Source organism: Blennius ocellaris, assembly GCF_963422515.1.
Source record: "Blennius ocellaris genome assembly, chromosome: 10".
Lineage (NCBI taxonomy): Eukaryota > Metazoa > Chordata > Actinopteri > Blenniiformes > Blenniidae > Blennius > Blennius ocellaris.
In genome coordinates, this window is record NC_137659.1 from 2,142,329 (window position 1) to 2,170,037 (window position 27,709).

The window sequence follows — 27,709 nt, forward strand, 5'->3', positions numbered from 1 at the left end:
CAACTGGTTGACTAATTGTTAGATATACAGTTGATGGGTTGTTGAAGGACTAATGAGGTTGTCGAGTCAATAAACGTACCTGAAGATTTTTATTATCCACTTCATGGTTCCTTCCTCCTGACGAGCTGAATTGAAAGTACCACTGGAATGGTACCGGCTGCGCATGCGCACGGGGACTCACCCAAAACAAATCCGCCATATTGGACCGGTCAATACACTGGCGGATAAACGCAGCTTCTCATGCTGATACTTAACCTCCTTCACAGACCTGCCTTTGCCTCCTTCGATCTGCCATTGTTTTCCCAGAAATGACACATGGATTGTTTTTGTGCTCTAAATAAACCTAAAAATACAACAATATAAAAAGAAAAAAAAATCCTGTCGCTCTTTTAGTACACTGAACCGTCATGCAGAAGACTGAAGCTGGTCTGCAGCCAGTTCTTGCTTGTGGGATGTCACTGCTGACTGAGGGTGAAATCAAAACAGGAATACAAACTGAATACTATGCAAATTGTCTATTTTGAAGTACAAATAAATCAAAATAACACTGGACAGTCTGGACCCAACACCAGTCTAGAGTCTTTTGTTGAGGCGCTGGTTGAGGCTGTATTTCCTTTTGACACTTTTGATTTTATTTAAATTTTTTTGCAAACCACAGTACACAGGTGGGACCTCGAGTCTGAATCTTAAAAAAAAACAAAAAAAACGAACAAAACCTTTAGTCTCAAATAAAACCCACAGACACCACGGGGATACATTTCAAAATGCTTTATATACAAGTTGCACATACAACATAAAGACTGAAAACGATAGAAGTTTTTTTTACACTTTGTACATCCGCTGACTTAGAAACCACCGACGGTACTAAACAGAAGTGACATGAAGTGGGGGGGGGCGGCAGAGAGTCCGGAATACGCAAAGTAAGTCACATGTCCAAGTTTTTGAGATGAAACGTGCCAAACAGAAGCCCCTCCGTCCTCCTCGTGGTGTGGTGGGCTCTGAGCGGGAGCCAGTAAGGCACAGCGACTAACAAGAGGAAATCAAATCTCTCTTTTTCTGTTTTTTTTTTTTCTTCTCGGGTGAAAGACGGTGCCGTTGTTTGGTGTAGAGCGACTACAGACCCGCGCCGACACGCTACGACCCCAAAGACACTGGAAACGAGTAGCAAACACACTCATGAACACGGTAAAACAGCACAGGAAGTCCAGAAAATGTGTCCAGGGCAGCTCATTTCTGTTTGATCCCGTCTCAGTTTGGAACCAACATGCATTTGTGGGATGAGCAACGAGAGCTGGTGTGACGGTCAACAACTCTACTAATCTTAATTTTGAGCCTCTGGTCCTTTAATCCAAGTGAAGATTTTTCTGAGAGAAAGGTTAATGTATTATGATGCAATTATTTATCTACATTTCTATTTACTGTTGTTTATATATATATATATATATATATATATATATATATGAATGACTGTTGGTTGAGGTGAATAAGGGGTAAGAATAAATAAGCTTTGCTTCTTCCTACTGTTTTTCGGCTGAATTGATGTGTTGTTTGAAAATATACCTGATATGCCTTTTGTTTCCCCTAAACTCAGACCAACTGTCATTTCAAGTGAAGGAACCAATGAAGCGTCTGCTTGTATTTGTTTACAAGTATGTTAATAAAAGAGCCTTTAACAAGGGCTCTCTATTCACTCGCTGTTTAAACAGAACTATAATATTTCACCACCAGGGGGCCTCGCTCAATCTAAAACAGGCAAGATTGTTGTAACGTGGTTTATCAACGCACTTCATCTAAATGAAGTTAACGATGGCTGAAATGGATTCATAATGAAGAGCCAGCCGCCACTGACGTTCTTCCCCACACCTCATCCAGTGTTTCATCACGTCTACTCCTCTGCTGCTCATGCCACAAATACACACTCCTTATATGGACGTGGCGAAAAGTAAAATGAACAAGCTTTCAAACCGTATAAATCACCATTTGTGCAGGTGGCACTTAAAAGTCCCATTTGGGAGGTTTTGCTCCCCCCATGAGCAGGACAACGTGTGAACGTGTGAATGTGACGGCTCCACTCAGCCACACGCTGTCACATTGTTCCAGCTGTGAAATGAGGTGCAGTGGACCCGGGTTTTTTTTTTGGGGGGGGGGGGGGGGGGTTGTGCTGCGAGGCGCTCGTCTGTTCCTCCGTCTGTCCACCGGATGGCGCTATGACCTATTTAAAAATAATAATAAAAATAATAAAAAAACCAACGGAGCGGAGAGGGAGAGGCGACTCCCCGGCGGCCGGAGGCGACATGCTTGCAGAGGGCGAGGAGGCGAGCGTTAACAAACTGTTGCATATTGTGCGGTGGGGGAGGAGACGCTGCTGCTCCTCCTCCTGCTCCTCCTCCTGCTCCTCCTCCCGGGCCGCTCCTCTTAACTGTTGTCCTCGCCGTCCGCCGGCTGCTCCTCCGCCGGCGCCTCCGGCTCCCGGAAACACTCCTCGAAGAAGTTGACCAGCGACTGGCCGAGGTGCTGCTGCGTGCCCTCGCTGTGCAGGAAGTGTCCTTCGTCCGGGTAGATCTGAGACACATTCACACGTCCTCGCATTAGTCCTCCTCCTCCACAACCACATCCAGGACAACACAAACACTGCCCTTTGTTTTAAGGCCCCGTTTACACGACAACGAGTACGAGTGTATCCGCCAAGTTTTTGCTCCGGAAGCTCCTTACCGTGCACATCTCTCCCTCCCTCCTCTTCCTTCCGCTCATACACTTGTAAACAAAGATGGCCGACCCGTGATGGTTTGACTCGCGGTCCGCATTCTGGTTTTATCGTCAAAATCAGTAGTTTTATCGTTGAGACTCAAACCTGAGAGCGTCGGATTCGCCATCCGGGAGGTCGGGTTCTCTCCATTTTCTGTGCGGTTTCATTACAAAATCAAGCAACAGTGCCCTCCTGTGGCCCGGCAGACTAACTACACCGTTGTTTTTAACATTGGTCTTGTCACGTGAAACGTTGTCGTGTAAACGGGGTCTTAGTTATCAGGGGGAACGCACACGCACACACGCGCATACACACACACACACACACACACACACACACACACACACACACACACACACACACACACACACACACACACACACACACACACACACACACACACACACACACACACACACACACACACAAGAAAGAAGCACCTGAAACTAAAAGTTGAACTCGAAATGAGATTGAATTTAACTGACTAATAGTTAGATTTTCCAATAAATGTTAAATAATTTACCAATAGATGTAAATATTAAGTGAGTTTTGATTAAATCCTAAATTAAACAACAATATTCTTCAAATTAATTCACATTAAAAATGATCCAATCTGGACTTTTGAGTGTTTCAGGTTGACATTGTTTAGATTTTCATTCTTACAGGAGTAGAAACTTGTGTTGAAACACAAACATCTGCAGCCACTCTGGGTTTTTTTTGTTGTTGTTTGTTTTGTTTTTTTCACCTGCAGGGTGTAGTTGGTCTTCTCGCTGATCAGGTGGTTGATGAATTTGGCCGTGTGCTGGAAGTGAACTTTCTCTGCGGAGAGGAGACGACAGACACACGTCAGATCTCACCGTTTCGCCTTCACGCCGCAGCGTCAAGTCGGAAACGCACCGTCAGCCGTCGGGTGGATTATCAGGAAGTGCTTGTCCAGCAGCTGACCCGCTCGGTGCGCTAGATTCGCCATCTGCAGGAGGAGAAGACCAAAGCTAAATCCATTGCGTCAATAAGAAGTATTCAGTCTTGACTTGGATATTAAAGAAAATGTACTTGGGGAGTTTTTTTTTGCACCGAGGTGGAAAATTTACCGTGTAAATCCGTGAGTCTGTCTTTGCCCCCAGATATCGCTCTGAAAACGCAGACGCTTAAAAAAAAAAGATGAAACCACATTTTGGATTGACTTATATAGACGGTGTATTTGAATTGTAGATGGTTTGTTGTGTTTTGTTTTTTTTTACCATAAAGCTCAAAGTCTGTGATCGGGGAGACGGCGGTCCCACATTTGAGTTGAGTGAATTCCTCCGAGCTCAACAGCATCGTGGCTAAATATCCTCCGTACGCCTGAATCAAGAAGAAAACACTCATCCAGTGAGAATCCGTGACAAAATGCAGTCGACGGTGTTGAATACTGTGTTACTGTGACGTAACCGTGAAGCCGCTGGAGATAAAAATACTGCTTGATGAAACATTTCGTTTGAAGACACACAGTGATAGCAGCTAACGCTAATGCTAATAACTCGTCCACATGCATGTTGTTATTTCAAATTTGTATTTTATCTAGTGTATGTTAATCTATATTTAGTATAGTATCACATGGCTTTGTTTCTCTTTATTTACTGTTCTCTTAATGGTAAACAAATGGAACAAGTGCATGTAAATAACTTTTTAGGAATCACTTTTGATGAAACGCTCAGTCAGAAATGACACCTTGAAGTCCAAATTGTATTTAAAAAAAAATTGGCATAATGTGTAACATCAGATCAATATTAGATCAAAATTCACTCAACTTATTATGTAACTCCCTCATTCTTCAGCTTTGGTGTGTAAAGAAGTGGAAATAATTCGAAAACAAACATTGATCCTATTTTCTTTTACTTCAGAAGAAGAATTAGACTCGTAAATCAAGCTTATAAGATTATTATTCTTACGCGACAACAAATCCTCTCTTTGCCATATCAAAACGCAGAAAATGCAAAAATACACGAGCATGTTTTTGTGTCAAACGTATTTAATAATCCTTCCAAATGTGTCAAATCAAAAGGAATTACTGAAAACAAACAAACAAACAAACATGCATAATGATGAGCAGTACTTAATAAAGTTGCTCTCACCTTTCCGTAAACTCCCATCCTGCTCTTGTCAATGTACGGCTCTTTAGAGATGAACCTGGTAAAAGAAAAGAGAGAGAGAGAGAGAGAGAGAGAGAAGAACAGTTGAGATCCTGCCGGTCCGAGGCGTCGGCTTCAGTTCCACCGGCAGATGTCGGACCTGAGCGCGTCCAGCTGGTCCCGTTCCTCCAGCTTGCCCAGCCTCCGGCGGACCTTGTGCAGGAGGTTGGTGCCCTGGAAGCCGCTGCCGTGGCCGTCGAAGCGGATCACGACGGTGCTGAAGCTGCTGACCAGGACGGTGGCCCAGTCCCACCTGGAACTGCTCCGTCACCATCTGGCCTCCGGGGGTGCCGTCGCTACGCGGGGGGAGGGGGCAAATCACACCACGGTGAGGCCGGAAGAGAATACCTACGTCCCGTCCTGTCTGCTCCACTAAGGCTCAATTTCCCTTTTGGCAAGACTCTTTGATTGCTGCCTTGTATCATGTAATAACGGTGCGATATGTCATGTAATACATTTTAAACTCAATATGTAATACCGCCGCATTTTGGAATAACTTCCCAAATAATGCACGTTATTACAAAATGTGAGTAAAATGACTAAATGCCCTCAGTGGCATTAAAAATCTGGCTTCACTTCTTCACGAAAATAGAAATGGCCGGTGGAAATAAATCTAATAGCCATAATGAGAGCTGATCCCAAAAGTTAAATCTGATTTTCAACCCTTCATTCTACCGTCGCTATGTTAGCAGGACAGGAACAAAAACAAACAGTGACGTATAATTCTGTTCTAAGTGAATCTTATTTTTTCTTCTTCTCATTCTTAAACAAAGAAAAATGTCTGCAGAGAAATGGTACAATTTCTTACATAATCCACCAAATTATTGCATAGAAAAGAAAAGTGGAACACCGGCATTTTGTAATACCTGTTGCAATATGTAACAAGTTATTACAAAATGCGTTCAAGAATTCCATATTGTGTTAATGAGACCGACGATTAAAAAGCTTTGACACTGACGAAGCAGCAGAGTCTATTTCGCAGGAGAACCTCTTAATTCAATCAGCTCCGTGTTGAATTCCGACCCCTCTAAAAGTGCCCCATGTTCAGTTTGAGCCGTTCATACTCACACCAGCAGCAGTAGCGGGTAGTGGGCCGTGTCGCTGAATCCTGCCGGCTTCAGGATCTGCATGGTCAGAGCTGAGGAGGGAGAGGAAACGGGAAAGTTTTCACACGTTTCCATCCGAAAAGTTGGAATGTTTTGGGAGTGGGTGCCGTTTTCTACCACGTAAAGTTGTGTTTAAATGTCAACCTAAACTTTTCTGACTCAAGATGACCAATAAAAATAGAGAATTCAGAGGGTTTGTTTGATTGCAGAAAGATAATTATAATATATAAATATTAAATATTGGAGAATGGTTAGGATTTGATGAGTTGACTTCACATATATGAAATATTTATGCATGTGTATGTACGTGTGGGTGTAGTTAATTATAACTATACTTTAATTATTTATTTATTTATTAACATCAAGTGGTGTATATATTACTGGATGTGTGTGTATAGGAATATTAGATCTGTATATGTCACATGCCTGAAACGAATAAAAAAACAAAAACAAATACTACACCGTCGTCTGCATACAGGGAGAACGTCCTCTGACATACAGATACTGTACTTCTATGCCATGAAACAGGACGGACAAACACCCTGCAGCTGTTTGGATGTGTTTGCACTGTCTGCAGTGTCGGACTGGTGCTGGCGTACTGTAGTCGTCGATGGTGATGGTCTCGTACTCCACCCGGGGCATCTGCATGTTGTTGTACGTGTCGTTCACCCTCTCGTTCGTCTCCACGTCGAACACCTCTGCAGAGTGACGGAGAGAAACATGTCACATTGACGGAAGTGTGTAAAGTGAGTGAAACTGCGAAGCCGGGGCGCGAACTCACTCTGTTTGCCGTCGGTGCTGTAGATTGCCACACTCGGTATGTCTGGACCTAAACACAGAGATCTACATTAAAAACTGTTTTTTTGTTTCATATTAGATGAAGGAAATACACATTGCTAGTTTTGACTGTGCCGATGTACGATCTATTCAGGTAAATTTCCCTCTCAAACGTCCAATGAGTCTTCCTGCACTTGGAGGCGTGTCCTGATCCTGCAGCCAATAGCAATGTTTGTTTGAACGTATAAGCCACGCCCTCAACATCACCATGCACACCACTACCTACTTAAAATGTCAATCACATTTGGAACACGCCCCCTCTACAGTTACTCTTTTCACTGGCTGAATTCAGTTACACAGAATTGATTTAAAAAAAATTTTTCGAAAAGGAAAAAAGAGGGTAAAAAAGAAAATAGGAAAAAAAATTTAAAGAATTAAATGTTACTTGGAATTATTTTAATTAAAACACTGACCTAATTTCAAAACAATTATGGAAACAATTTCAAACAATTATGGAAATTACTTCTTTATGAATGGCAACATTTTATGCATTTTTATAAATAAGATAATAAATTATGTTCAATGTGTTTAGTAGCGAATTTAGTTGATAAATGATAAATGATGATACAGTTATAATGTAAAACGATATAAATTATGTGCGTTATTTTAAGTCACCTGGATGTTTCTCCTAAATTCATGTCAACAGCATTTTTTCTATAATGAAAATGAAGTAAATTTTTCTGTATTTTGGTATTTCTCTCTTTTCATCTGGTTATTATTTCATATGTTTGGCGTCAATGTGGACTTGGAAACATGGTTTTCTAATGTGTATATCAGAATAGTTACTTTGACTCTCCAAATTATGATTCATATTGATTAATATCGGGAGGGACAAAAAGCTCATAGTTTTTGTATAAATGCTGGTGTAATGTTGCAGTGTTCTTTAAAACATGAACAAAAATCGGTTTTCCATTAGTAGTTAGGAATTCGGAAAAAAAGACAAATATTTTTTAATGCATTATAAAAGCCATAATTTGACAAGAGAGTACAACACTATTTAGCTTTGTAAACAGTGTTGTAGTCTTCAGCAGGAAATTTAATGAATTGCTAAAAATATAGATATGATCCCCCAAAAATCTATACTCTGCTAAAAACATACACATAATTTGTTATGCTAAGAAATATTGACAATATATTTAAATATTTGAAGGTATTCCTTCATTTGCCATGCAGCGTCATCGTGTCAGTTTGTATTGGCAGTAATGTAATAATAGGAGCTAATATGATTGACACGATTAAACTCGTGCAGGACCACAGTGATAAAAGACCGAAAAAGAGGCAACATAAGCCTTTCCTGCCACAGAATAATCCCCCGGCCAGCTCTACTGTTAATAATCTGCCTCCCTCCCACGAGGAAGTGCCTTATTATTTCACAAAGGAGTCGCTCTCTGAAGATCCAATTAATGAAGAAAGCCTCTGGCACTCTTCCTCCCGCCCCGGGGAGCGCCCCCCGGAGTAAATCTGCCGCCATAGAAACCGTGATGTTGCTGCCCAGAGCTGAAGCCGAGAGGACGGAGAGGGAGAGAGAGAGAGAGAGAGAGAGAGAGAGAGAGAGAGAGAAAGAGAGAGAGAGAAAACCTCAGTGCTTCTCTGAAGTAAACAAAACGGCCGGACCGGGAACCTAGAAGTGCCGGACTGCCTGCAGCTGGCCGGTACCCAGAGGACGCCTGATGGAACGTGTTGAGCTGACCTCTATTCCCTCAGCCTCGCCTACAGGCACTGATGTTTAAATCAGGGCGATTCGGTCATTGATGTAAAAGATGAGGGTTCAAAATGAAGTGAGGCTGTTTCACCTGAAACCACTCATCACTGCAGCACCTGAGAGAGACGTCTGACTGACACACTTTAACACACTGCCACGTTTTTTTGTTGATCTCAGCCTGCAGAATTATGATTAATTAAAATTATTCTGACAATCAACATAGAGCAACTTAACCGAGATTTATCTTTACATGTTGGGCAGGGAAAAAAAATCAGAAATAATAATAATAATAACAATAATAATAATAATAGGTTTCATTCACAAAATACCATTTTAAATACATCTTTATCCACAATTTTTTTCCTTTTATAAATACCGAAAAGGTTCAAACTGTTTACGAATACAATGTGCTTGGGTGTGTCATTCTAAAAAAAAAAAAAAATTAAAAATACTTTTTAAATGATTGAAAAAGTGGCAAATATATTTACAACATGACATGCATCTGAATTTAAATCAACATACAGAGAATTAGTCATTCAACGACGTGACAGAGGGAAGATTAAAAAAAAATGTTCATAGGATTTATGTAGAATTTCATTCATTCATTCCAAACAAGCCTCCCGACTTCCTCGTTACGGAAGTGGCCCACGCGACGGTTCCGCTCTGTGCAGTGGGCCCGCAAAGAGGGCGGAGTCTCGGGGGCACGGCCGCAGCTCGCTCACCTTTGCAGTGCAGCGAGAAGAAGCGCATGCCGCCGCTGAAGGCGACGTCCACGTAGCCGCACTTGAACTCGCAGGACAGGCAGCAGCGGTTGAACGGCGGGATGGTGTCGGCGCTGCGGGACGACACTGGCGTCAGATCACTGCACACTGTGGCGAGGACTCGCCGGTTTAAAGAAACCCACCTGTACAAGTGGCGCCGCTTGGGGTCGTCCTCCGTGCTCAGGAAGTATCTGAGGAGAGGCGGGCGAAGACAGTGTTAGAAGCCGTTTTCTAATAGTTTTCCAAGCTTGTTGTTACATGAGGTTCTCACATGAGGTTCCTGTGGTGATTGTAGGCTAAAATCCGGGTGACGTCCCAGTCGCCCGACGTCAGAGACTGAAGGATGTCGGTGCTGCTGTTCGGCTGAGAGGAAGCGACACGTTAAAGCTACTATAAATGTGACACGTTATTATTTAATGTTTTTTGTTTTAATTTTACACGGTGTCGTCTCATTTTATATGACGTTATGCCACGCTGTCCATTTATTCCTTCTCATTGCTGCGCTTTATTCCATATTGTAATATGTCAATGAGGCGCGATTAAATTCTAACGTCCCGGCTATGAATCGGGATTTATAAAGGAGACAAACGTCACCTGAAATGAGGCGATTAAAGTCACACTGTGCCTTTTGGAACCACCAATCCAATCGTGAAGTTGTTAAAAAAAAAAAAAAAAGAGCTGTATTTCATTTAATTTCGTCGTGAAAGCTGCAGGAGCTACTTTACAAGCACAGTTTAAAGGGGAGAAAGGAATAAAAAACGAAGGTGCACCATTGAGGTGGACATGGAGATGTGGAAGAACTTCCCCCTCCCACCCTGAGGAATCGCTCTGGTAAAGAAGAACTTGTGTCCGTCCTGGGAAAAGAGCGGCGGCTCGTTCTGCAGGAGGAGGGGAAAAAAACAAAACAACCCCCAAAACTCTTAAGGAACAAAATCTGCACCTTTATTTCCTTTTTTTTTTATTTTTTTTTTATTTTACCACAGTGCTTTAGCCGAGTGCGTACCTGCCGGTGGAGCCAGCTCTCGCTCTCATCCTCATGTTTCTGAAAGCAGGAAATGGATTCATTAAAAGAGGCCGAATCTGGAGATAATTCATTCTACATGTTCCCTACAAACAAACAAACAAACCACAAAATGAGCTAGTTAATTCTTCCCATTTCATCGAAAACCTCGCGACACGAACAGGAAGTAATATCTGGGCGGCTTTATGAGTTTGAGACAAAACAACCACTGTTTATATGAACTATTGAGGAAAGTCTTGCACTTCGCTATATGTTACAATTGTAGACGCGTCTTATAAAGATGGTATTTTTTCCAACAACAAATGAAGCCTCCACCTTGATGCAGACTCCAGTCGTGGCCTCGCACAGCGTCAGGATGGAGTTGTTCTGCGCTCGGTTCAGCCAGTTCACTGCCAGCTTGGTGCTGGTGGCCCATTTCACCATCGTGATGTAGTGTTCCCTCCTGCACGACACAAGATTTCAAGTCTCAAATTGGTTTCGTTTTTTGTTTTTTTGTAGTTTTTTTTCGTCATCTACGCTCACCCGATGCGGGGGTCGTCGGGTTTCTTCATCACCACCGTGTGCACGGGACCGTGGAGGCTCACCACTGAGAGGTGCACGGCGGGGTTTTCCTCCCCGGCCTGCGAGGAGACGGCAGATAACATCCACAGCCGTCAGGTACAACTCCCATAACTTGATTTATTATCGCGAGCGAAGAGTCAAAATCTGCAAGACGTGTGTGAGGAATCGACTGGCCGTTCTTCAATTTCCAGCTCTTGTTGTTTTCTTTCGTTTGTACGTCGATTAAAATACCTTTTCCAAAGCAGCTTAGTTATAAATGTTTTCGTCGTAACCCGATTCGATAAATTCAAATTCGGGAGTCGTGAACTTAACCTAAAAAGAAATTCACGATAGTTAAGTTATTCCAAGAAACCTTGAAAGTAAAGAGGACCCAGGTTTGATCCCTGAGGAACTCCACACCCATAAGATCGATTATATTAAGATCTCACAAACCTAAAAAAATATCAAAAAGTATATTGAATTAGGTGCTGCACACGCTTCAAGATAAGATATCCATGTTAGAAATGTCCATCATTACCATCATTAGCATACAAAACTGGGACAAACTGGTGCAGATATCTTATTATAACATTTAGTGAATGGTGCTAATAAACTGTCTTGGTGCATTTCGATCACATATAATTCCTGGAGCAGGTTTACCTTGGGGTAGTGGTAGTCCAGGCTGGCGGGATACGGCGTCCCGGTGAAAAACGGGACCTCCATTTTGGGCACCAGCGTGTCGTTGATGGTCATGTAGGCCAAACGCAGTCCATCTGGAGACCACCAGTGTGCCACGTGGGTCTGCAGGATCTCCTCTGCAACACAACAGAGGTTGATTGTTTTTTTGGTTTTTTTTGTCCTAAAACCACAAACAACGCAGCAAACAATACGATGCAAATACGAACAATGGCGTGCGCTATTACGGGCCCTTGTGCTGTATTTGGTGTGATATGAATAAAGTTGAATATAATTGAATTGAATTAAGACACTGGACGTGAAAGACAATGACAGTTTGCATGAGTTGGTGTGAATGTTGGAGGTGAAAAACAAAAAAAGAAAAGCTAAACCTTAAATGCTGAAAACGTTACAAAGACATCTATGTGACATTTCCTCCAGCAGGGGGCAGTAGAGCTCCATGAAAAAACAACGCCTGCGTCCCTGAACGTTACTCTGGTGTTAAAAAAAAACAAAAAACAAAAAACCTGCTCAGGTCAGCCTTGATGGGGAAGCTGTGATTTTCTCTGTCAGGTTTATAATTAGTTCTCACGCAGGTCGGAGTGAGCAGCTCTATTCAACTCTCACTTCCAAAAAAAAAAAAGAAAAAAAAAAGATTTTATCCATTATTTTGTGAAGGTTGGAACATTTGAATGGCGTAGACACAAACACATCTGTTCCTCTTCTACTCAACCAGAACCAGGATTTTATGTGACATCACTGTATTGTTGCAGCACATCAGTAGTGCTTCATTCTGTCTCTGACTTCCTGTCTGCTCCTTTCACTTTAAAAGGTTTGAATTCATATAAGGTAATGGAGGATTATAACAATTAGTTGAACTGCTTTCCTTACTTCAGTATGTTTAAACCTACAGATCAAAAGTGTTTCACATTTAAATCTCCTATAACGTTACAACCGAGGAATAATTATCCATTATTAGTATTAGTTATTAATTATCATGTCCGAACCCTCATAAAAAGTGACAGCGCTTGTCTGTAATGTTTGTCTGTACTGTGATTTGAGCAGATCTGCATGTGCGTTATACAGTTTATGTAGAACATTTGATTTGTAAGTAATCCTCGTGCGCACAAACATAAATATTGCTGCCACAATCATATCCAGCGCTCTTTATTGTCTTCTGCTCACGTTGCGACGAAAGCACATCAGTTTTCTGCATTTTTTCCCCTCCACAACTACCAGCGTTAAATCAAAGTGATATATATATATGTACAAACACATCAGAGCGTTAGGGAGATCTCCAGATGTGCTAATGAAGAATATCACAACATGTTTACATAATCTCTTTAACCCTCTACAGCATGGCTTTTTAGTTTAAGGTTCCTCATAATGCATCAACCATGAAAGGGTTAATAATCTGAAACACAAGAAGTTGGATAGTTATTTAAATAATTAATTTTACATGAATATCTATGTTATTCTGTAGAATTCATGCAAATATCAAGTTTTTGTTTCTTACATCACCAAATTTACTTTCCATTTCTTGCATTTTATGTGTAATATTCACTCTTTATCCCTTCGACATTGGCTCTATTCTTCATCTTTTTAAAATATATGTACATTTATGAAAAAAAAAACGTTTTAAAAGGTGTAGCTGTACTTTGTGTTGGTGTGATAAAACATCTCTCAAAATCATTTTAAAACTGTAAATATTGGAGAGAATCGAGGCGATCTCACCTTGAACCTGATTCTAGCCTTTCTCACGCGAACAATCGTCAAAATTCCACAAAAAAAACGTGTGGGAAATACAGAAGCTACTTCGTCTCCGTGCCTGTTATCCGCCGATAAATCCTCAGAACACAGCGGGGATACACAGCCGGGGCGAAACCTGGGAGAAATGGATTACGTCTTTCACGTCGTGTTCTCTGTCTCCAGCAACGAAATAATCCTGTTAATGAAAAAGCGATAAGGGCCGTCTATGCAGCAGTTCCCCCCGCCTAATAACTGGCACATTACCATTAATATCCACGTCTGCGACGATTCCCATGACCCCCCCCCCCCCCTACTGAATCCACCACTCACCATTCCTCTGACAAGTCTGATGCCTATAAAACATGACTTGCTCTGAAATGCGGCGCCGCGGCGCCGTAAACAAAGCCATAATTCCGGAGGTATGTAATCAGGATGTCTGTCCCACATATGTTGTAATCAGAGAAGTGTCTCATTTTGAATTACAAGCGCGCCGCCTTTTCAACATCTGCCGAGTGAGATTGCCGCTCCGCAGACGTGAATTAATTATTAAAAAAATTGGCTGAACACAAAGACAAAGCGGTGGGAAGTCTGGAGAGGGAAAGGCAGCCAGCTGAGCGCTCTCAAATGAAACGACGCAGGAAAACACCCGCCGGGCCTGAAGGGGGGGGGGGGGGGGGGGGGGCTGGAGGTCAGAGGTCAAAACACCAGAAACGTCAGTCTAAAAAGACAAACATCTGTATAAAAAAATTTTTTTTCCATGTTGAGATTGGACTAAATTAGGTTTTGGTATAATTGGAATCTTCTATCAAATTAATCATTCTTTAATTGACCAACAGATAATTTATTCTGATGTGAATAAATACTTTTTTGTTTTTTAAATTAGTTTAAACAAGTTGAGAAATAAAGCCTAATTTAATTTATTGGTTTAAAAGTAATTAGAAGTACATTCTCTAGGATGTGATTAGAATTGTATTTATTTCATTTTTTATCTATTTGTCTTGAATTAATTGAGAAAACATTTATTTTTGATGTGGCTGGAGACTTATTTATTTGTTTTGAATTAACTTCAGTCCACATGCACTTTTGCTGCGATTGAAGTCCTACTTCATTATACTTTATCAATTTATTTTGAATTAATTAAAGAGTGATTTATTTGGTGTGATTAAGGTCTTGGCAAAACCACATTTTAATTAGAAGATTTACTTTTTTTCTCCTCTCTTTGTACCTCCATCCAATACATGTCAGACTTTAAATTAAACCACAAATATCAAATTTTACCACTTAATATTTAACACTAATGTCTCCATTTTCTCTCCTTCTCTTCAAACACTTATATCTACTTATTTCAATATTGAAGCGTCTTTAACGTCAAGATATGTAACATACAAAACTATTACTCCTTCATATCCCAAACATACTGGTACCGCGTACATTTAAGCTCAAAATCAACTGTTTAAATCAATTATCTCCCAAAGCAGATGAAACAGGCGGAATTTAGATAGACTTTGTGCAGATGCTTCGTCTCCGTTAAGACATGACGGCCCGTCTTTAGGGATGAAGTTGACGGCCTTCAGACTCTATGATTCCCGTCAATGTCACAAAGTGGGACAAACTGTCGTTCGTGTGATCAACGAGGTGAAAGAGTTGCGTAGACAGAGCATCAGACCACGTTTCGTCAGATCTACAGAATATGGAAGGGCGACAGCACAGAATCTCAACACCTCTTGTCCCTCCTATTGTTTCAGGCCAACAAATTTAAAGCAGCACGGTGTTTTAGGTTTGTATTTGATTTGTTTCGAGTTATTTTCAAGCCTTTTCAAGCTGAAAAGATGATGGAAAGGTGCAATTCACGGCGGCTCAGTTTGACAGTATCTCCTGTATGCAGCTGAAAGTCAAGAGTGTGTGTTGTCTCTGTTCAACCCAGCAGACTCCATCACCGGTCTCCAAACAGCAGGCGGATGTAGCCATTGTGAAGCTCCAGAAATCCTAAATGGAGCTGCACACAGTTGGTTATCACAGTCGAAGTACTTAAACGCTTAAAAAGGGGGGGGACTTTTAGACTTTAGGTGATTGGTTGTGGCTTGCACCTGTTGCAGGACGGACGTCTGCTGTGTTGCTTGGCAGGTTTGCGCTCATTAAAGCCAAGCACCCGCCTGGTGATTAAAAGCGTAAGAGGGGACGTGTGTTCTGGGCTTGTTTGATGTTAGCAACACACAAACGATGAAACGAAAGGCCTGACGCCACCTCTTTGAGACGTGTGGACACACTCAACCCTCAGATTATCTGCTGGTGGGATCACGACAGGACACCTTCCGATGCGCGTGCAACCCACTTTCTACATTGTTGAAAATCGGGCAATTTCATTTGCACTCAGCAGAACGACACCCTGCAGAGATGCACGACAAAGCGCAACAGAAAGCTATGCAGACAGCGGAGAAAAGACTTTTCACCGATGAGGGACTATCGTCATATAAGTATCGTGCAGAAATTGCTTTTTAGAGTTTAATGTAGACGAGCTCCCCTGGCTCCTGACTCAACGCCCTTCCAACAAATTCAGAGGGGGATTAAAATCCTCGCTGGTACTGTCCAAACTCTTTAATAGTCTTGTGCCTGACCTGGAGACAATCCCCATAGCTGGCCTCTTAAATCTTGTAGAGAGGTTTCTTAGTGGAGCATAGACTTTTCTAATGGGGACATTAATGTTTCTTGTTCACCGAGGACTTGTAATATATTCTCAGAATCCATTATTAAGTCCAATTTGACTTAATTTGTCCAGTTTTATTAAAGCTGAATGAGCCAGACAATTGTTCTTCTGCGCAGGACTTTAAAGGAGCCGTCAGCGTTCTCAACGTGGAAATAAGCATCGCTTTGAGAGTTTTTAAGTACAACTTCTTCTTCTTCTTCTTACCCTCATACAGCCAATCAGCAAGCCCGTTGAAGACGACTCCCTCCTTCCCGGTGGAAACCAGGCGGATCGCTCGGTTCTCCACGGTCGATCTGTAGTAGATGTTGTTTTCAAATATGAAGATCTGGACAAAGAGAGAGAGCGAGTTTCACAATCAGCAGAATCAAAAGGACTAATTCTGTACATGTTTCATAAAATATCCGAAGGCACTGGACAAAAAATAACGTACCTATGTTTTATATTCGAAAAACAACACACAGAGAAATAATATGTATATTTAAGAAATGTGCTGTATATTCTGTAAAATGCTGTGAAGAATTTTAGAGCTGCACCTTTCTTTTGTTGCCTCTGGTACTTGACTATAACTGGTTACTGCCTGGTACTGTTACCTAGTTGATTGCCACACTTGGCTCTGTTTGGTTGTACCCAGTACTGGATTCTACCTGGTAAGCCTGCCGGCAATGGACTCTGCAAAGCTTCCCCTCAAGCCTTGGATTATACTTGCTCGCCCCTGGTATGGCACTCCGTCTGCTTGCTCTTGGTATTGGTAGTCAACTCCACCTGTAGCGGAATCTACCTGGTGGAGCTCCGGTGATCTACCTGTTTTTCTCTGGTACTCGACTTTAGGAATTCCCTGGTTGTCCCAATTACTGGACTCTTCCTGGTTCCACTGGAGCAATGGACTATACCTGGTTGCCCCCTAGTATTAGATGGTACTACCCATTTACCCTCTGGAACCGGACTCTGGGATTCTCTCCCTGTTTGTCCTGAGTACTGCCCCCAACTGACAGCAACAGCAACAGATTACCTGGTTGCATCCCGACATTGGTACCGCACTCCACCTGATCGTCTACCAGGCTTCCCTGTGGTACTGGTACTGGACTCTCTGTGTTTGCTCTTCTCTTTTGGCAATAAACCCTATAACTGTTTGTTTCTAATACCGGACACAACCAGGTTGCTTCCAGTTCATGGCTGAACAGAGCTGTTCTAACTCTGTTTCTTCCTTCCGGTACGGTTGTCACTAAATGCTTTGAAGGAACAATGAATCTACAGACTACTGAGACGTTTCAGGCAGAAAAAAAAAGAATCAAATGGTCTGAAAGTGTCCAAGAGTGACTCCTGACCCAAATCCAACTTGAAACCTTTGGAGAGAACTGAAATCTGCCATGCAAAAAGGATTCCTGCAATCAAAGAGCAGCTTAGTGGCGTAGCAGTGGAAGAGTGTGACAAACCACGTAGAAGCAAAACGCTTTGAGATGAACGCCAGAGACAGACTAAAAAAAAAAAAAAAAATGAAGCAAACAATATAAGTCAAGAAGGACCAGATCGATATTGAGTCTTTTTAGTTTTCTTTATACAATGATAGTGAAAACTCCCAAATCAGATTACCAGTAATCCTGACAAACACTTTGGCTTTCCGACAGTAAAAACCTGGAAACACAGTTTTCACAGCTTCTGTATCTCTCATTTTTCTATTTACAGGAAACACCTGCAATCCAAATCCTCTTGGATCTTTTCATTACGTTGCTTCATCGAAACACAGACAGAACTGCAGCTGCCCACTCAGCCACCAAGTCTCAGTCAACACCTGCTTTACACACTCGTTTAAAGAATTCTTTCTAATTACGGTTCAAGTTGAGGTCCACACTAAAGCAGCTTGGAGACCCTTTTTGTTGTTAATCTCGTTCACTGGAGCCGTTTGAGGCTCTGGAGGCGAACGCACACAACAATGAACACATCTTTCTTCCACCCTGTGCTTATGGGGACGGTGTCCTCGCTGCCCACGCTGTCCTCGGGAGGCGGGACAAAGCCGAGCTTCGTTTCTGGACCTCAGCAGCAACGGTGGCGTCGCCTGAGGGAATGAAAACGAACTGCTAGCATGGCAGACGAGTGCGTGCCACTTAAAGTCTTCTGTCAACCCGCCCCGGTGATTGTGCCGTGGTGCCAGCATGAGGAAGATGAATGTGGAATTGATTTTTTATCTGAAGTGCAGGCCACATCAGACCGGCTGATGCCGCTTCACTTAAATCTGAGCCTCAAATCTCTGGCAAGAAACAGAAAAACAGACACGAGTGTTGTTTTCTTTTTTTTTTTTTGCTCTGATCTATAGACTGCTGTTGAGAAAATGAAATTTTTATATTGTAGGATCAACATCTGAGGAGAATAGATCAATGCAGGCCTGCGTTAAAAGATGGAAGATGGAAGTTCAAAACTCGCCACGGGGCCGGATGGGCAGCGTTCAAAGGGCTGCATGAACTCTAAAGCCTCTGTATTTCAATTAATATGATTTGCACCTCCAGTTGAAGCAGCCTGGAAGCTCAAAAACCTTGATGCACCTTTGCAATTTCAACATCAAATGTGCAAAAAAGGATGTATGCATCCCGTGAAGCTTGAGCGACTCATTGTGAGCATTGAGCGCAGTGAAGCGTTTAGTGGAAAATGACCCTGAACGGCCTCGAAAAACTGCAGAGCAGGTCCCAGTCTCTTGATGAAGCTGCTCCGTGACTTTTCAGGCCTGAAGGGAATCAAATAAGAGAAAGGGGTGGGCAAGTGAAAAGCTTGATAGTTATTTCAAAAGGGAAGAGAGATGAAAGAAAGAAACATCAAAGACACCTGTAGTTCTCCACTAGTAGGGTTTTTATTATTTGTGCTTTTTCTTTTTTTTGTATTGCACGTCTGAGTCTGTTTTTGTTCAAACGGTGGTTTCGAAGCAATAAAGGCACACCATTACCACCCGTCTTTTTTTCTCTTTTCAATCCTTTATCTGTCACCGTTTTTAGCTCATAACAAATTCCTATGACTTTGGGGAAAGACTGGCAGAACTGTGTATCACCTATACTTTGTTTGGCAAAATTAGTCCAAAGGTCCCATTGGAAATGAAAAGAAAACTTGGCGGTGTTTGAAATTGCAAATAGTTATTACGTCTTATAGCAGAAATGTCACTCGCAGTGTAAAAGTGCTTTTAAACTGCGGCAATCGAATGAATCAAAGCTCAAATGTCTTTCCCAGTGGAAATGTGGCAACATTTCTAATGGGTGCATAATGCTGATAATGTTTGAGACTGGCATATGCAGGCACTGTGTGGGTGCGTATATGTGCATGCACAGGTGTGTGTGTGTGTGTGTGTGTGTGTGTGTGTGTGTGTGTGTGTGTGTGTGTGTGTGTGTGTGTGTGTGTGTGTGTGTGTGGGTTCACATGCGTGTTTATGCACGGGTGTGTGCCTTGACCCCGACCTCGCTGATTGCGATGTCACAGTCGAGTAATTGCTGGCAGTTTAATGAGGGAGCTTTGCAGGAGTTGTTTCCTCTCACTGTACATCTCACTGCCACACACACACACACACACACACACACACACACACACACACACACACACACACACACACACACACACACACACACACACACACACACACACACACACACACACACACACACACACACACACACACACACACACACACGCACACACACACACACACACACACACGCACACACACACACGCCTCTCATTTTTATGTGCCGATGAAACACTCTGTGATGAATTGCTCCAATTGTGATGAACCTAATGGGAAATCATTACATTCACAGACTGTGAAGCAAAAAAAAAACAAAAAAACACCACCAAAAAACAAAGCCTAAAAATTAAGTGTGAAAACATCCGACCTCTCCTGGTCAGCGGGAGACAAAAGACTCATCTCATTCTCCTGGAATAACCTGGTGGGTTCATCAAATCAAACACAGAGTGACAGTAGCAGCTTCCGGGAAGGAACAATCAGGTACACTATTATCATATGCAAATGGTAATCTGCAGTTTTAAGTAACTGACAGGAGGAAGTGCAAATACACTTGAAGAATCTGTGAAGAACCAGCTGAGGGCTGTGGGATATTTAAGCACCGCTACCCCAACAGAAAGTCATTTATTGCCAACAAGGGAAACTAAACAGCCTGAGAATGAAAAGACATCACCAGGTGTCTGGTTAAATGGCACGCCGAGGCTCAAAGAAAAGCCTTTTTCCATGACAACACATGCGATGAACAAAAGCAACAAAGCTTTCTGACCCCACATCACTTTAAAAAAGGGACTTACTGTGCCGTTTTTGCCTTGGAAAATCATATTGCTTGTTTGTAGTGGTTTAAAAAGAATAACTTCTTTCGCAGCAGACAGTCATGCAGTGACATCTAGTGGCCCCACATGGTATGTACTGTGTGTTTTAATATATATGTTGCGTGACTTGACAATCAACAAAAATACGACAAACTTTTCAGGACCTCTTTACACAAGTGAAAACAATACGCTATAAGCTATAAACACACTATGAAGTCTATAGTGTGCATGTGCAGTAGCAGAGTTTCAAACCGCCTGGAAAACATCGTGCAATTACAACAGCTTCTCACTTGGGGGTGCTATCGCCCGAAACAAACACCGACCAGAGCGGAAGAAAAGAAGAGACGGGGGCCTCATTCAATAATCGAGGCTGAAAGCAGAAGTCCCAACCCTTTAACCAGTGGTGGCTAAAGGCTAATTAGCTCGTGGCTAATGGGTAGCCACAAACAACCGCATGTCTTCTTCAGACCAGATATCAATGAGCGCCTTTCTCACTTCTTCTTCCTCACTTCTCCACATCTGCCCGTGAGATATTTTTCCAGCTTTTTCTTTCCGTGTCTGCTTCTTCCGATTCGCGCCATTAGCCTTGTTTGTTTACTACCCAGAATGCACTTCCCTCTACGCCACGTCGTCTCACTCTCTCTCTCGCAGATAGATAACTTGCAAATGAACGGGAGGCCGACGTTTTCAAGAGAACCGGATTTCACTTGTTTGGTCCGGATGAGAGTTCAGGGGAACGTTCACAGATTTCCAAACGAAGAGAACAATCCATTATGAAAGATGAAACAATGAGGGAGCTGATGCTTCCCAACGACTGCACTTATTCCTCTTTTATCATAATTCCTTCTCAAAACTTAGACACAGCTGTTTCTACTCATTTAAAAACACTGTGTTGGAGTTGCTACGACTCAAGTAGTGTTTCTAAACTCCCCTGATCGATCCGTTTCTTCGTACATTTAATTCACAACAAATCTGAATAATGAGAGGGGCTCTGTTGTAAACAGCCTCGAACAAGAGCTAAAACTGTTTGTTCTCGTTTGATGATTAATAGAGTGAACGCGACATTTTACAGCAGCAAAACTCGAGATAACCCGACAGAGCCCATGTTACTCGCAGTAAAACAACACGTCACTTGTTCTGTGGCAGGCTGATGTGTTTTTAATAGATTTTGCACAACAATGAGGCACCAAGGGGGAAAAAAAAAAAAAAAAAAAAGCCACAACAGGCCGCGGCTGCAGAAGCAATTTGAAGCCTCACAGGGGGAAATACGGCGTTGTTGTGTTTGTGGCAGCAGTCAGAAAATTTATGATCAGACCGCATCATTAAAATGAGCAGCGAGTCCTTCAAACGGCGCTACGGATAGAAAATCACACTTTGCTGGGCCGCTGGAAGTCTCTGTCTATAAATGTCTGCTCTTTTATGAGCTCTTTCCTCCAGAGGACAATTTCAATCACTTGCAGACATTTTACTTAAGACATTCTACAAAAAAAACATAATATATGTGTCCTCTCATGCAGAAACCTATTGTTAAAAAAACCCACAACAAAACATAAAATGCTAAATTTCTATAAACAAATCCAGTGCATTTGTGGGCATGTCCACAGCTTTATTTATGTATTTATGTATTTTTTAACACATACAAAGAGGAGGAAGTAATGGGGTTACTCTCAGGAGGCAACTTGTGGTTTTTCCTCTGCTGAACTATGTCAATGGAATAATGTTTGTGTTGGTGCAGAGGCCACAGCAGAGTAAAGAGATGCAAATGCACAGCATTAAATTAAAGCTGCAGTCGAAAGGCAACAAAGCTCAGAGAAATGTGTTTACGGCCGCTCTACTGATCCCAGGCGCAGAGAACCACGCTCCGGCTCTGCAGCTCCGTCGGTTTGGCTGAAACTGTTCAGGTCGGCCTGATAAGTGTCCACAGCTTGTCCAGAGATGTGAAGAGGAGAAATTGGTGCCTTATATAAGAGTTCGAAGGGTCATGGAAGACATGGTTTTGTTCAACCACATCCGTTCAGTCGCTATCCGCTATAGGAGTAATCTGGCTCTTGTGTTATGTATGTGTAGTATGTTATATATAAGTACTATTTCTATAACCTTTTCGCACTGAGGGGTGGCAGGGATCAGCAAACACTACAGTGTTTTGCAAGAAATATGAAATAGCAGTTAATGTAGTTTCAGCTGCCATTATTGTGGGTAAATATAAGCTGCAGCATCTCAAGAGGACATAACACGTCAGATGAATTAGGACTCTTTTGTAGGACATATAAAACACATTTTCCTATTCACCATCTTCCTCTTCAGGTCTGAATCCAATGCTAGTTTCAGAGGTAACTGCCCATTTATTCAAAAAGCCAAATAAAGAACCACTTTTATTTTCCATGCAGCTCAACATGCTGATGACCTCTGCATTAAAACTCAAACACGTTTGGTTCACGGAGACTTTTATTGAATTCACCCAAACACTCGTTCACTGACAAAAACACGAAAGTGTTCCTTCTTCTTTCTGGTGAAACTAAGTTTCTGCTAATATTATAATATGATGATGAATATGAGCCTTATGATATTAGCAGAAACTTAGTTCTTTTTATTTTTTATTTTTTTGTGAAGTTATAATTGATATTTACAGATTTAACCGGCTCCCAAATTCTTCTGTTGGTTAAAACTAAAATACATAGAGGAAATATGTCTGGCTTTGTTGCTAAAGTGAGAATAAACAAAAATGTATATAAATTATTACATATTCCAGAAATAATACACAAACACTATCGACTGTATTGTTCACCAGGATGATTTAAATATATTTTTTATGAACTTTTTATGATCAAAAATCAAGAAAAGCAAAGCAGTCACGATCTATGGTCGCTTGTAGCTTTATAGCATTAAAGATGTAGTATAAGAGATTTGAGTAATTCCACTTTTGTACACCAGGGGGCGGTTAGTCACTATGGTGTCCAGTTTGTTGTTTACTGGCCTCAGTGGTCAACTTGTTAACTTTAGCACTTTTTTTTTCTGTGTGTGTGTGTGTGTGTGTGTGTGTGTGTGTGTGTGTGTGTGTGTGTTGCATACACGTGTTGAATTTAGCTGAAAACTATATTATAAATACAGTTTGGCAGGTGGATTGGTATATTTTGGTTCCAAAATTTCCTCCCTGCAATGATCTCAATCTCAGACGGATTCACACACACACGCACACGCACACGCACACACACACACACACACACACACACACACACACACACACACACACACACACACACACACACACACACACACACACACACACACACACACACACACACACAGAAGCCTCACGCTGTCCAAAACTTGGTGCCACTGAGACGCCATCTGCCGCTGCGGCTCTCAGCCGCTCGCCGGCGGTGACAAAGCGAAAATGATCTTGGCCGACATTGAAGGAGGTCGACGCAAACCGGGTTCAACCCCCCAACCTTTAGCGCCGCCATGATGACGGGGGGGGGGGGGGGGGGACACACGCTGCTTACCAGCTGCTGGCCTTGGGGTCCCCACCCGGCGAACTGCAGGACGGCTTCGTGCACCTCGGGGGGATTCAGAGGCCAAGTTTCCCTGTGGAGACGGGAAACATTCTAACATTATAATTTGCTGGAAAGCCTGGAGATTAAGTTCCTGTCTTCCGTCTTTCGGTTCCCTCAACATGACGCTGGTGGTTTTCTTGGATGCGTTTTGTTGTTCGCTGACTAAATTAAGGCGGTATGAAGCGATTTGTATTACTTTTATTTTTTGACACTATTGAAATTATTTGTATTCCATAAAAACGTCAGTTTAGACTAGTTCTAGTCTGGATTTTGATCTTGGTAGGTAAGTGTGGAGGACTTCAGTGGTGGTTTTGGATCTGTTCTTATTCCTTTTGAATGTGAAAAACTGATTTGTTGGAGCCAATTCAGGATAAACCTGCTTATAATTGTTTCCAACCATCATTTCAGCCTGATTTTTCCCCCCGATTTGAACAATTTGGATCAACTTCAGACTTTAAGTTAAACACTTTTAAATCAATGCTTTGGAACCGTGCTGGAAATCTTCCTTTGTGTTTGCTTTATTTTGAAAGTGAGTTTAGACTTATTTTTCTGCTTTTATACTGTTTGAATTTGATATCTGGCTTCAATTCGAGTATATGTGGTGATGTGTCTTTTGTTCTGGTTCAAACAGGACTTTTCAGGCAAATTTTGGGACACACATATTTTCAACAAGACTGACTTAAAGTTTTTTTTCTTAAAAAAACTAAAAAAACTTAACTGGTTTGATCTTTTTTAGAAAAAAAAAGGACTTTAACCCTTTTTTTGGTCTGTTTTTAAACTTCACTCCACTTTAAAACTAATTTTAGAGTTTAGTTTTCTTAATAACATAAGGATCGACCAGTTTCAAGTTAATTTTCAACCAATTTAAAGCACGTCAGTCTTTTCAGCCAAACTTTCTGTGCCTCGTTTTTTTCTGCCCTCTTGTGTGTATTGGCTTTAAATCCTCTATTTACTTTTGTTCAACTTGTAAAACGATTACTGCGGAATATTTTTCAGGTCTAAGAATAATAAGAAAATGCCAATGTCATTACAAGCTTCTACAATAGTTTTCTCTCTTTTAAAAACAGCACTGGCTCCAGACTGTCCTCACTTTATACCTGGACACCAACGCAGAGTTAGAGCGAAGACGTCGTACGTTTTTTGGAATTGTTCACTCAACATAAGCCTCATCAATCATACACCAGTCTTTTCTTTTTTTTTTGCTTGGCTTGTTTCAACCACAAAGCAGCAGGGAAGATAAGCAGAAAGAGATGGATGACAGGCCAGGAGGGAACACAGCACACCAGACCAAACCTCCTATCAGACGGTGGTGAAAGCAGCTGAATGACTCCGACGCTACGTCACAGTTCAAACGCTCTCGGTCGAACACATAAACTCATGACAACTCAACATTTATGTCCTCATTGGGCCTTTAAGGAATATTCAATTTGCTCTGGAACACAAACAGATGCTCACAAAAGTCACACGTTCTTAGAACTATCAAACATTCAACAACTCTGATATAAGCGAGAGGGGCTATTTAGGCCTCGATAGTCATTTTTGATTGTTTGTTATTTGCTTTTTAAATTTTCAATGGATAATTATTATTTGAGTTTAATCTTATTTCTGCTCCCTTTCATTCAGGGATTTGAAAACCTTGGTTTTGTATTGTTTTATAACAATAAATTAAATAAACTTAACTAAAAAGTACAAATTCTGGAACCTTCTATCTTTCTGTAACTGTAAAACATTTTAGAAGTAAGAAACATCCTACAACTTTTGACATTGAAGAACTTTGACGCAATCCGAAACTACCACACATCCTGCATTTAGAACACGAGGACATTCTATTAAACGTTCCAAAAGCCATTGAACATTCTGAGATCTATGGGATATTCTGGAACCATGACATATTCTGGAACTATGAGACGTTCTGAAACCGTTGAAGATTCTAGAACTTTGGAGATTTCTGAAACATTCTGGAATTTTTTACACATTCCCACAACGTCACACATTTCAGACTCTCCGGGAGACTTACTGCGTCGTGAGGCTGTAGATAATGTACTTGGCTGCATAGGAGTGTCGGTACATCTGAAGGAGAAAACAGCCTCAAGGTCACAGAAGGTCGAAATCTGATCCAGAAAATGTTCCAGGTAGATTTTCTCACCGGTTTCACGTCGAATGCAAACAGCACGTGCTGCAGGTCTGGAGACACTTGGTATTTGGCGGCTCTGGATCTGTCCTGGATGGCGGGAAACAGGGGTGACTGATTACACCGTGTACTATCGGCAGACCGTCGTGTTTTACACAAATAGCGGCAAAGTATTTGACTGCTGAAGTGCAAAACCTGACGGTTGGGCGTGCATGCTTTAAGATCCTGAAAGTTGAAGTTATTTCACACAAAAAAAAGCAGCAGCAGAAGCTCTCAGTCATTACACACTTTATGACAATGCCACAGACATAAAACCTAATTAAGTCCTGGCGGCCTGAATATAATTATAGTCCTAAGACGGTTAAAAATGGGTTATTTTCGGCAAAATGACACGCTGCTCTGAATCATTACTTTTGAACACTTCATATTCGATGTCTAAAATTTCTGGGAAACGTTCCACATTACCAAACGCATTTAACCTCCAGAATTCATGCCCCACAGTCATGTATTTTAAAAGTTATAGTTTGAATTAAAAAAAAATAAATTTATGTATAAAAACAAGCATATCTAATTCTGCACATGGTTTTCAAAGTGTGAAGCCAAACTCTGACGAACAAACTCATCATGAAAGCACCTTGGAGGTTTTTCCCACTTCTACTTTAGATTGTAGAAAGTGTCAAAACCACATAGCCCTACTTCAGAACCAGTGACGTAGGAGATATTTGATTTATAAATAAGACTTAAATCTGTTGATCTGAAAGTATTTCTCTTTAAAAAAAAACAAAAAGGAAATACTCACAAACAGCTGGTTGGGCACAATGATCCTTTGCTCCTTTGTGTCCACATTAAGTCTGATGACGTCTCCTTCCCTGCTGCGATACAGCAGTTCATCGTCTGCAAATCACACACAAAACCCCCCACCAAAACAAAGCAGAATTACAACCACATACCAAAAACTACTGAATTTCTTACAAACTATCGATACTGAGGAAAGACAGTTTAAAGGAGCTTCACTTGGTTTTACGATTGGAAACAAGTCCTCAACATAAATATGAATACATCTTGAGAATTCGGCTTTTTGCTGCCATTTGCAACGATGGTTAGATGAAGAGCCACCACATCTGACGTGGCGAAAAGAAATAGAAAGGCTGTCCTTTGTACTTAAAGGGTCTGTGAATTCTTTTCAAAACAACTGGTCTCCCCTCGCTTTATACTTTAAGGAGGAATGGAAAAAAGTGATTGGCATCGTGCTCTTAGATAAAGCACAATAAGAGATTATAGGAATTTATTCATTCGCTTTATTTATTCATTTATTTGCTTTTTTTTGTATTGTTCTTATTATTGACTGATTTATTTATTCTTTATATCATTATTTTTATTATTATTATTATTAGTAGTAGTAGCAGTAGTCATTTTTATTTATTTATGATAGTGTTTTGTCTTGTTATGTTCCATATGATTTCACTTTATGGTGTTATACTATGAAATAATAATAAAAAAAAAGGATTGATTCGAGAAAACAAAACAAAACAAAAAAACACAAATATATACAGGAAAAATCAATCAATCAATCAATGACAAGAATAAATAAACAATAAGCTAAAATAAAAGAGAATAAAAGAGTACAAAGCATTGGTGATTTTATGACATGAAAATCACAACATTTTCAGCATTTCTGCGTAAACAGATGTTGTTTACAAAACG

At 41.4% G+C, this 27,709-nt stretch overlaps 1 protein-coding gene across 1 annotated transcript in view; it reads right to left on the bottom strand.

Moving 5' to 3' along the window:
- Nucleotides 1–788: 788 nt before the first annotated feature.
- The window catches only part of LOC308134986 (A-type potassium channel modulatory protein DPP6-like), a gene marked incomplete at its 5' end in the record, with an annotated part of 85,434 nt that continues 58,513 nt past the window's right edge, over nucleotides 789–27,709 (bottom strand). Inside the window, 24 exon segments of the mRNA XM_080502849.1 lie at nucleotides 789–2,562; nucleotides 3,492–3,565; nucleotides 3,644–3,716; nucleotides 3,838–3,893; nucleotides 3,988–4,090; nucleotides 4,861–4,915; nucleotides 5,018–5,166; nucleotides 5,168–5,213; nucleotides 5,986–6,055; nucleotides 6,623–6,721; nucleotides 6,805–6,852; nucleotides 9,285–9,397; nucleotides 9,467–9,514; nucleotides 9,595–9,686; nucleotides 10,094–10,201; nucleotides 10,327–10,365; nucleotides 10,660–10,786; nucleotides 10,867–10,964; nucleotides 11,545–11,699; nucleotides 16,217–16,337; nucleotides 23,824–23,905; nucleotides 25,892–25,944; nucleotides 26,021–26,095; nucleotides 26,805–26,899. Coding sequence (XP_080358975.1) covers nucleotides 2,416–2,562; nucleotides 3,492–3,565; nucleotides 3,644–3,716; nucleotides 3,838–3,893; nucleotides 3,988–4,090; nucleotides 4,861–4,915; nucleotides 5,018–5,166; nucleotides 5,168–5,213; nucleotides 5,986–6,055; nucleotides 6,623–6,721; nucleotides 6,805–6,852; nucleotides 9,285–9,397; nucleotides 9,467–9,514; nucleotides 9,595–9,686; nucleotides 10,094–10,201; nucleotides 10,327–10,365; nucleotides 10,660–10,786; nucleotides 10,867–10,964; nucleotides 11,545–11,699; nucleotides 16,217–16,337; nucleotides 23,824–23,905; nucleotides 25,892–25,944; nucleotides 26,021–26,095; nucleotides 26,805–26,899 — 2,126 coding nt within the window. The 3' untranslated portion in view covers nucleotides 789–2,415.